Source organism: Triturus cristatus, chromosome 12 (assembly GCF_964204655.1).
Source record: "Triturus cristatus chromosome 12, aTriCri1.1, whole genome shotgun sequence".
NCBI lineage: Eukaryota > Metazoa > Chordata > Amphibia > Caudata > Salamandridae > Triturus > Triturus cristatus.
Window position 1 is genome coordinate 87,989,914 of NC_140595.1, and position 11,111 is coordinate 88,001,024.

The following is an 11,111-nucleotide window of genomic DNA, read 5'->3' on the forward strand; positions in this document are numbered from 1 at the left end:
GGAGCCCTTGCTTCTAATAAAAGCTTCAGTGCACCAGGCCCATCATTATAACCTGATCCTAGTCTTAGTTTTGGTCAATAAGCTTCACCTTCTTTGGCAAATTTTTTCAAGTTGATGACCTACCCAGAGCTAGCCACGCACCATAAACCGTGCACTTCAGTGTAACGATTGAATGGTGTGTCTCTTTGCCCACTCAACTACACGAAAGACCAAACTAAGAGCACATGGTTCATCAGCTCCAGCACAGTGAGAAACCAGCCATTCCAATAGTATTTTTCCAGACGGCAGTAAAAAATTCCAGGAAGAGACAAGCAAAGTGTTCACAATAGGTACAAAAGACAAAATCCTTTATTGGTCGGTGAAAGAGTCCAGACAACAGAACGGCATGCTTATACACTGCGAGGAATGTTGTGATGTTCCCCGCTTGGGGGTGAGAAGCAGATGCCTATGGGATCAGTTCCTCTTCTTGCCTTTGAGAACGACTTTGGCAGGAGTCAATGCGGGAACAACAGACTGGTAGAGTCCAGAAGAAATCTTGTTTATGTAGTACAAGTCGAAGAGGGAGAAGAGAAAGCTGTGGCGAGAAACAGATCAAAAGGGGTTTTAAGGCTTGGAAATCACCTTCTCAGACAATGTATTTCGTATACTACAGTTAGACATGTTCACAAATATTACAGCTAAAGTTTGCGGAGTAGGGTGCGGCTTAAAGTTGTAAAGTGGATCAGGTCCACACAACATCTACTACATACATTATAAGCTTAAACGCACCAGCACAATCCTGATATGTGACCTTTTCCAATATTACATGTGAAACACAGGATTTACCCTAAACATACCAATCACTCGCTACACCTCTTGCAAGCGTTTCACCCCACCCATGAGATATGAGCAGATGCCAGTGCTTGTATTGAAAATGGGCTGAACTCTGAAGGATTTGCATGCGGAAATGGTCAGGTGGGGTAGAGCGGAAGGGGCTGAACTACAAAGAGAAGAACACAGGGGCTTACGTAAAACACCAATATCTATGGATTGGAATGCAATGATGGAGGAATACGCCGCGATTGACATATTATCTTATTGAGGGAACAAGATTACACCTGCCCGAGCCCCAGACCACTGGTAGTGATCGTACAGGTCAATAATAGTAGTGTTTTTAATCATAGAGGGGTGCAAGGTGCACTCAAGAATACCTGTGGATGACATATGTACACAGGACCATGTTCTGGGCTTGTGAATATATTGCTAATGGGAAGTGTTGGCCGGGCTAGCGGGGGGGAGGGAGGGGTGGGGAAGTTTGTTGTGGTAGAATAGTTCTAAATTGAGATTATTTGACTTTCTAAACTTAAAATGATATATAATGACTGTTTTCTAATGAAGGCGAGTGAGCTGCAAGCTTACATATTGTTTTAAAGACATGGACCTATTCTATCGTACTTAAGAACTATTGCAGTGTTATTTACGAACTCTGGAAGATCCTCAGGGATATTGTTGTGACACGCTGCATCTTTGATGTAAATGTATACGACATGTGCCGCATAAGAGAAATGTTAATATCTTGCCTTTTCCTTACAAGGATAATTATTGTGAAAAGTCCATAAAAAGATGTTTAAAAAGAAAATGGGCTGAACTCAAAAGGGATGAAAGACGATTCATAGCGGAGTGGTACTCAAGATGAAGTGGTGTAGCAGGGGTTGTGACGATGGATGCCAATCACAGGAGGCTCTTTCTGGTCCAAGAGGAGTGACTGGTCAGGCACCACTAACTGCTTGTTCTAAAGGGAGGTGGTGGGAGGATCATGCAGGGCCAGAGGGCCATCCGAAATAAAAATCAAAAAAACTCAAAAAAGTCACAACTTACACAATGTAACTATCTGCTCAGAGACTCCAGTAATAAAACTGCCAGTAAGTCAACACAGCGTGTTCTGCTACCAGTACATATGCATTGTTATTCGCAGCTGTCCTTATTTTGCTGGTGTGTGTTCAGGACTTACCAGGTAGTTACGCAGACTCTGTGAACGAGTCCTGAGGCGAAGAGAGAGAGGAGCAGGCAGACTAGAACTGAAGGAAACAAATGAAAGCTGTTAGACCACACTGATGTAAATAGGTTAAGCATTAAACACTGAACAAGACATGGTCAGGAAATTAAGCAGCGGCGCCCCCTTCGCTAAGGCGGAGGAGCGTCGCCCCACTGAATGTAAAAGGAAAAATCAAATGATAATACTGCAATGTTAAGTTATTATCATTTCTATTTTCTGTAAGGAGCCAGAGACAGATTAGGGAAAGGTGGGGTTGGGCTGTGTCACAGGGAGAGAGAGGAAGAGTGGTCGAATGTGCACTTAAGTGCACATGGCGGTTTGGACGTCCGTCTTGGGCCGGCGAAACCGTCATGCACATTTAGAATGTTCTCCACCCGGCTGTATTGCACAGCCGGGTGGTGAACATGCACAGGCTCCTACTCCCTGTCTGAGCGCCAAACCAGGGTGCTCAGACCAATCACGTCGCTACTGTCATGCTGGTGACAGCAGTGTCGTGATTGGCTAGGGGAGTCTGGGAGCTTGTGTGCTTCCATGCTGCCGGGAGAAGAGAAGAAGGAGAGGCGGCGGTGCTTCAGGTAAGTGAACTTTTTTTTTATTTTTTATTTAGGCTCCCCCCGCCCTACCGCTACATTTTCAAAGCGGCTGCCACAAAAATTAAGCTATATAAATCATTCAATGATAGAAAGTCATCTGGTCACACATAACTGTCGGGAAATATTGCAGTGCTATAAAGAAACTGGGATGGTGTGACTACAAAAAAAGTTAGCTAAAATCAAAGAAAGTTTTTGATTGAAACGGAGACACGCTTGTTGGACTTGCACTGTGTGCAATTACTTCAGGATGTTATTTGCCAAATTGCAAACTTTCCCATAGCGAAGTAAGCCAAAACCCTTCTGGATAACAGACCAGAGTACTAATACTTGTACGGAAAGAGTCCAGAAAGTGTTTTGGTAGGAATGAAACACCCATGGAGGTCTCAAGAGGAACGGCACAAGGAAATAAGTTCTGCCTTATTAACATAGAAATATTAATTTGGTGAGCTTCAATCAGTCTTTGTGTGAAAAATAAGTGAGAAGAACCTCGTGTAATACAAAGTACTTAAAAAGTGATGCGATTTTGGATTAGAAGTCAAATACGAAACTTCTAATTATCCGTTGCTGAAGAGAACCTGGCTTAACCGAAGACGACCGACCAGACAGCAAAGACTTGATGTTCAATCATCGAGTCTTGAACATTTCACCCCCGAAATATCTTTGACTTTGGCATTAGTAGTGAGGTATAGTAAAATGAAACAAACCTGTTGGAGGTGGAAAAAAATCTTCACACCCAAGCTTTGGATACATTTAGATACCGAAGGGCAGTTGCCACATACACTCGGCTGCAGCGAGGAAAAGAGGTGTTAGAAAATGAGGACCCACCATCCAAATCTCAGTTTAATTTAAGGCAATTTTGGTTCATCCATGAACAAACCGAGGATAGACATTTCTGTACGGGCAAAAAGATTGAGGCGCAGGCTGTCAGCTTAGAAATAAGCAGATAGTCATCAGCAAAGGTACAGAGAGGCAAAATGAAGGAGTGGCCCAAAGCAACAAGAGGAGACAAAGACAATCAATCAATAAGTTGACAATAAATTATTCTTAGGATAGCTAAGGTGTTTGGGTTGAAAAAGCTGCAGACCAAAAAGGACTTGTTGATATCTGCCTTCGAGAAAGGATTACAACCTTTAAGCACGGTCCGATCAATTCCAATCTTGCTCAGTTGTTGTAGCAGAATGTCATAGTTGATGGTGGGGCAGGCAGTGGATAAATATAACTGAAACTGAAAAGGTGTAAACATGCCAGTCTGGTGCTGAAGCAGCAAAATATTTAGTGTTAGGAATCTGATAATCCAAGAATGTGCTATTGGTGAACATATTCACCTTGCCATATAAAAAATTGGAAACTACTGCATTCAAAAGCAACATCTGAATTACATTTAGAATCGATTCCGTTTTCATGCTCAGGGTCCAGTATGGATTTGATGTGTCTTTAATCATGTGGTTTAACTCTCACAGAATTAGTCAAGTAGCTGCAAAAGGGAGGACATTGGCTGCCCTCCAGGCAATATCCAAATTTAATTAAAAAATAATTTCTTGAATGACTACTATAAACATCCATGTCTCTTTGTTTCTGTGTTGATCTGCTTTTTGTACTTTTATTTAATCAGTGCGTATGAACGGTTGGAACCTCGGACAATAATGGTTGGCTCTTGTGGATAGAGTTCCGTCAAAGATCAATGATTCGACAGCTCATTAAAGATGCGACAAAGCCTTATACACCTAACATCCTAGACAAATAAATTTGCTTTAAAGAATAATAATGCTGAAGTCAGAAGAAGCTAGAGACATTCGTCCTGCTACAGACCACAGGCAGCTTTAACAAGGACTGTGGTGTGTGCAGGTTTACCGCGTAGGTTTTATATCAAGACTGCCGGAGTCCTCTCTTCCAATCAGGAGTTATGCTCTCTGTGAATCATTTTGGGCAGCATCCGTCAGCCATGAGGTCAGCATCTTACGAGCTAAACTCCTGTCAGCTATTGCTACCTCACTAACTTTAAGCTATATAAAACAAATTGGAATCTCATGCACGTGAAGTGATACAGTGATGAAATAAAATGTTGATGTTATACCAAAAAGGGGTTGCATCATACGAGATGACATTCGGGCACAGAACTGAGGCACTGGATCCTCTGGAAGCTTGAACGTGTCCACAAAAAATGATGTATCCTCAAGAAGCAAGTCACAGGAGGCCATGTAGTTTTATCACAATAAAGCCACCAATATGTAAAACCTATCTCCAGTGATATGGAGTGGGACCCTGTGCCAAACTACTGATCTACACAGTTCATCTGACAGAGCCAATCAATGGCCATGATAAAGAGATAATGAGCCTCAGTGCATGAATGGTTTGTTTCAATGGCTTCAGGCGACAAATTATAGTGTAAATATGGTTTTAAATAAATAAGAAACCCTTGGAAAAAAGAAAAACTTACCTTCAGGGAAAATCTTTGCTTGGAATCCTTTCCCAAAGACAAGAACCTCGAGATTATTGAAGGCCTGAAAAAGTGAGTTAAAGGAAACGTCCATAGAACAATGCCTCTATACACAATAATGTATATGCTAAATTTTACACACTTCGCACTTTCAATACTCGCTTTTGTCTAATAAAGGGTGACCCATCCCACACCCAACTTGTTTAAACCTTAACACAAACTCCACATCCACCACAGCATGAAATATATTAAGCATGAAAGCTTTTACTTACGAAGCCACTAACAAACGTCACATAGTTGTCCTAGTTTATTGCAAACAAGGAGAGAGTAACCAGATTTTTGTCAAAAACATGAAACTGTTCTCAACACAAATTCGAAGTATTTAGGTTTCCAAGAAGTGCTAGAGGTTACGCAGTACGTTATTTGCAGAATAAAGGGATAGGCATCTGCCTTAATAATAACATTTAAAAAAATGAAAGTGGGTTAGTCAATGGGTTCTCTGAACCGGGTAGGTCTTTCGCTAAACTTGAACAATAAGAGTTCTCTTCACACTTACCGTTCCTAACCTGGTATGCGGGAATAGGAGGGGAATTTCACTGCTGAGAACAGAGAGGGTGAGGACAGTGCAAGTCTGTCGCAATTCTAATTTTAAGCCAGAGTCTCAAGATTCCCTCACATGATATCTTAAAGCAAAGCACCAGTAAGGCTCTAACAAACAAAAACTGAAAGTAAGAGAAAGATAATATGACCATAGTTCGGTGGTTTAATCTCTGAACCCCCAAGTATACAAATTCTTATTTAAAAGGATTTAGATGAGAAAAGATGGCCAAAGGTGGGCTCTTTTGCAAACACTTTCATGGAGTCCTGATGCAGAGCTTCATATTACAATGCATACGCTCTGTAAACAACAGGTCTTCAAATGACCAAAATTAATAATATCCAATTTACTGTCCTGAAACTAAGAATCTATCTATGTTTTTATCTTCCTAATTTGTAAAATAATAAGTGTTGGGGCCCAGAGTTTAGTTAAGAAGACCACAGCCGGTGCCATCGAAGGTTGGGGTGTCGAATACCAAGGCTGCGTAGCCTTGAGTCCACCTTATGCCTATTTACTCCACCACCAGACACTTCCTGCATAATTATATCACTCTTGCAGGCTTTTTTCATCCCCACTTTCCCCCATTATTACTGTTTTCCATCTTTCTCTTCCTCCTTCTTTCCCCTTTTATGTCTTTTCTCTCTCTTGCTCTGAATAAAAGTTTGTTGAGAAGAAATGAAGGGAACCCCCCCCCCCCCCAAAGAAAATGCTGGTGGGCGTTGAGATAAAAACCCACAAAATGACCCTCACCAGAACCCATACATACCCACAAAGAAACTAAGTGGACTTACCCTGGTGTATCACAATTGGCACTGAAGGGATTCAAACTGGCGACCTGCATGGGTCAATACTTAAGTTGATGCCCCACGTTCCCGACTGTGCAGGGCTAGTTATGTACCCCATGGTGTTACTTGTCATAACCTCTCACTAACCCAAAACCATTTGGTAGGGGATGAGAGAATGAAAGTCTGTGAACACCAAAATAAGATTTTTTTCCTTCTAAAAACCACTCACCTGTAGCCTTTTCCACACGCTGCCCCATTCACTCAAAAGGCCTTCTTCTAAGTTGACCAATCAATCAACTCCACCGCATGATACCATTACTTACTCATTCTCCTCATCGGTGAAGTTTTAATTGATTTCTTATTTAACATCTTATACCATGCTCTAGCAACTTAGGGCAGTTTACATGTAACTCAACAATTTACATTGGAATAATAAACGCAACAAGTTGGAAATTGTATTCATTACACAAGGAGGAGCTGTAATGTAGGAAGACATTAAAATTTACAACAAAAGGGACGTGCACCATTCGTGAATAAGAAGGTTAACAGCTCAGGAGTAGGCAAAAGAGAAAACCATACTTCATTCTTACTAACTTACCCATCTCGTCACAAAGGTTGGATTTACCATTCATCCAAGACTAAATACCACTAGACCTATCAACAGACTTCCATCCGAAGTACCAAAGGATACAGTCAATGAAAATATGAAGAGACCGGATCCCAGCAATCCGCCCACAATTGTCAACCACTCCGTGGATGCCAGCTGCTTGTTGTACATCTGCATCCCTGCGAAGAGCAGGACTGAGAGGAGAGTCGAGAGAGCCAGTGATGTCCCTGTACCCACCGCTGGGACAAAAGGAAAGATATCAGCTTAACAGTCTTTATTGAAGGACATATCAATGGCTTTTCGCAACAAATGGGTCCAAAATAAATATTATAGTAGTACCTGGTCCATCTCTATTATAGTGCAAAACTAGGCACCTTACAACTGGTCTGTGCCTTTCCTCCATTTCAAAACGTACTTAAGCGAAGCACCCAGGATGCTTTTTGGCTGTAACACACATTCGCCAGTCACCCAGAGCTAATGTAAGCAGACTGTTCTACCACGAGCTCTCTCTTGTCCACTGTACTGCCCTAGCTCACACAATCATTATTTTGAACCTCTAAAACATGTCCTACCTCACCAATACTCGCTCTCATACATTCCTTCCACCTCTCACCCATGCCCCTCGATTAATTTTACCCACCCTTTTCATACCACTGTCTAGCGGACTCCTGTTTATGTCCTGCCCTTTGACCTCTGATGTCCATGCATGCCGCCGCCGCCTCCTCATTCATGACATCCCTTACACCCAGCTTAGCTATGCCCATATAACTCGTTTGCTGCGAATAGTTAAAATTGTTTCCAATTGTGATAGGTTGGATTTCTCAAAGAAATACGAGTTTGTATTCACCTTTGCATTGCAATGAAATAATAGATGTACCTTTGCATCACACTGGATAAAATCAATATTTAAAAAAAGGAAACCATGCACAAGAATAGAGAGAAAATATGAGCACCCCTACGATCAGACCCACCAGTCGACTGTCAACGCCAGACAACCTGTTAACGTATATGTTTTTCTTGCCTATGTCGTTCCATGAATCCTTCACTGGCAATCCAAAGTGTGCCCACTCTTACATGGTTCCAGTTTTCGAATGTGTACATCTGACTCTACGTGTACCCTTTAAGCTAGCCATTTACAAATTCGTTGTTAAGTGGGTGCAGACAAATGTTTTCTCTCACTCATGCACTTCCCCTTGCTCCCCCTTTATGACCCACAGCCCCAGTGCTTCACACACTTTAACCCACAGCCCAGTTTCGCTTGTACCCTCGCCCATTCTCCCAGTGCCCCCTCTCACCCATTGCTCCCACCGCTCCTTGCCTGCCTCCAAATATGAAGAGACACGACACCAAACTTCAAAATCCAGAGCGCGCATGCGCAACACCAGGAGGATCATAGAGCACAGAGACGTGGAACTACAAACCCAGACGGACGACAAGGAAGACTGTCGGAGTGGAGCTTCCGGTTATCGCCGATAATACACCATCAGTGAGGTGCTTGGTACGAGAGCAGAAGTTAAAAATGCATCCGAACCGGGTCCTGCCTCAACTGCTCAAAATGTACATAGATAACATTAGAAGAATATGCGCAGCACTGTGGCCGTCGTGCTTCGGTGCTGCAAGAAAATGTTAGTCTTCGAGATCTAAAATGTGGCCATCTTGGAATGGGGTATTGTAACCAGTATGGTTTAATGGTCTGATCCAGGCGGACATCTCGGAATGGTTTGCATTAGACGGCGTTACATAGGCCACACTTGTAGACTGTTGCAGGACGCTTACAGGTGCTGCTCATGGGTCACACAGCAGCCGCCAATAATTTATTTTATTTTAAAAGTTTGATATAGCGCTAGCTTGACCCGTAGGTATCAGAGCGCTTTAAATAGCATACTGTAAAGAAAAACAGATGGAAATTGCATTACATAGTAGGCAGGCAGTAAGGAAGCAAAACCAGGGATAAAAAAATACAGCATGCAAGATAAGGTGGTTAACACAGTCCGGTCACCAACTATCCTTTAATGTCAAGAGAGAGGAGTAAACTCAGATATTGAAGTCTAGGTTAGTTGACGTTGGTCAGGAAAGTATTTGTTAAGGAGATGGATTTTCAGGTCCCTTTTGAAACAGGAGAAGGAGGGGTTGCATCTGAGGACTCTAGGGAGAGCGTTCCACATCCTGGGAGCGTTGCCAGGGAACGATCGGTTTTGTGTGGTTTTCTTTTTCAGTTTCGGAGGAATAAGGAGTGAGTTGGAGCTTCTCAGCGTTCTGGATTGACCTGCTCTTCCTAGTTTGTTGTTCAGGTAGTTAGGGGCCGGAGAGTGAAGGGTTTTGTGTGTGATGCAGGCCAGTTTGTAAATATACCTCCCTTCCATGGGAAGCCAGTTGAGGGAGTTGAGCGCTAGAGTGATGTGATCAAATCTTTTTACTCCAGATACGAGTCGAGCGGCCATGTTCAACACTCCCCTTAGAGGGGCTAGGTGAGCTTTTGGAGTCTCTGTTAGGATGGCGTTCCCGTAGTCGATTTTTGAGAGAACTAGGGATTGGACTACTTTTTTGATGTGGGCCTCCAAAGATAAGTTCTTGTCAAGGGAAATGCCTAGAGACTTAACTGAGTCAGATAGGACGATGGGGCAGTTTAGGGTGACCAGGTTCTTGAGCCACTCTTGGATTGGACGATGGTTGCTTTTTGGAGAGAATAGGATTAGTTCTGTTTTATCTGGGTTGAGCTTTAGGTGGTTAGCGTTGAACCAAGTTTGGATCTTGGTTAGAGTGGCATTGAGGTGTTGGATGTCGCTGGGAGACTTGATTTTGAAATAGATTTGGGTGTCATCAGCGTAAAGGTGGTAATTCACTCCAGTTTTTTTCAAGATGATTGTTAGGGGCTCCATGAAAAGATTGAAGAGGGCCGGGGAGAGGATTGAGCCTTGCGGGACCCCAAGTGTGCCTTTTGTTGGCTTCGAGAGACAGGAGTTGATTTTAATTTGTTGCGAGCGGTGTTGAAGGAAGGAGGTGAACCATTTTAGTACTGTGCCATTGATGCTGGAGCGCTTCGACAAGGTCTCCAGAAGCGCTGGATGATTTACTGTGTCGAATGCTTCTTCTTATTGAATGCTGCAGAGAGGTCAATAAGGATGAGTAGGCAGGCATCACCTTCATCTAAAGCCTTGTGAATATCGTCGGAGACGTTGAGCATAGCTGTTTCCATGCTACAGCCTTTCCTGAATCCTGATTGAAAGGTGTCGAGGAGGTTGAACTCATCAATGTGTTTGTTGAGTTGGTGGAGAGCGCATTTCTCCAATGTTTTTGCAAGGAATGGGAGGTTGGAGATAGGTCTGAGGTTATTGAGATCATTAGGGTCGGCCCCTGGCTTTTGAGAATGGGTGTGATTTGTCCAAGTTGAAGGGAGTCTGGGACACAGCCTGTGGTGAGAGAGGCGTTGATGATTTTTGTCCAGGAAGGGGAAATGATGTGGTTAAGTTCTTTATGATTGTGGATGGGATGGGGTCCATAGTATGGGAGGGAGGGAGGTTTTAGGTTAGAAATTATACTGAAAACCTCATTTTCCGACATTAGCTCAAAGTCGGACCAATGCGCATTGTTTTTTAGCTGGAGGCAGACCTGATTGTCCTTGGTAAGAACTCTTTCTGAATGATCAGGGGTGGTTAGAGTGGGGCAGGTTAATAGGGAAGGAGGGTTAGAGGGTTAGAGGTTTGGATGAATGATTGATCAATTTTCGAGACTTTATTAGTGAAGAAGTTGGCAATTTCTTCACAACGCTCATTGGTGGCTTTGATTTCTTGAGAGGGAGTGCAGTTAGTTTGCCTTTTGACAATGTTGAAGAGTTCTCTCTGTCTGTTTTTCGCCAGATCTAGTTGGCTGCGGAAGAAAGACGCCTTTTCACTGATAATATGTTTTTTGTATGCTTGCCGAGCAGATCTAAGTAAGGTGAATAGAGGAGTATTGAGCAGGAGGTCTAGGCGAGTGGACATTTTTAGGCATTCTGTTTGTGCCGATAATAACAGGGATGGGGAAAGGGGCTGTCTTCTGGCTCAAAGCGAGGTAAGA

General features: G+C 43.0%; 1 protein-coding gene across 2 annotated transcripts; it reads right to left on the reverse strand.

The window, feature by feature from the left end:
• Positions 1-330: 330 nt before the first annotated feature.
• Positions 331-8,492, reverse strand: KRTCAP2 (keratinocyte associated protein 2). 2 transcript variants are annotated; one of them, XM_085639900.1, is made up of 5 exons: positions 8,351-8,492; positions 7,140-7,294; positions 5,066-5,129; positions 1,991-2,057; positions 331-574 (listed from the first exon to the last, which is right to left on the reverse strand). In XM_085639900.1, the coding sequence occupies exons 1-5, from the start codon at positions 8,352-8,354 to the stop codon at positions 454-456; spliced, it is 411 nt and encodes a 136-aa protein (XP_085496026.1). In that variant the 5' UTR covers positions 8,355-8,492; the 3' UTR covers positions 331-453. The 2 variants fall into 2 exon arrangements, with proteins under 2 accessions (XP_085496026.1, XP_085496027.1); XM_085639901.1 differs by lacking the exon at positions 8,351-8,492 and adding an exon at positions 8,027-8,334.
• Positions 8,493-11,111: the final 2,619 nt, after the last annotated feature.

What these genes read in the sequence shown, in the direction of transcription:
- KRTCAP2 (XM_085639900.1), bottom strand. An exon ending in TCTTCATATTTTCATTGACT is followed by an intron (nt 5,130 to 7,139) that starts GTATCCTTTGGT and finishes TCACTTTTTCAG; the next exon opens with GCCTTCAATAATCTCGAGGT. An exon ending in AGCAAAGATTTTCCCTGAAG is followed by an intron (nt 2,058 to 5,065) that starts GTAAGTTTTTCT and finishes TGTTTCCTTCAG; the next exon opens with TTCTAGTCTGCCTGCTCCTC.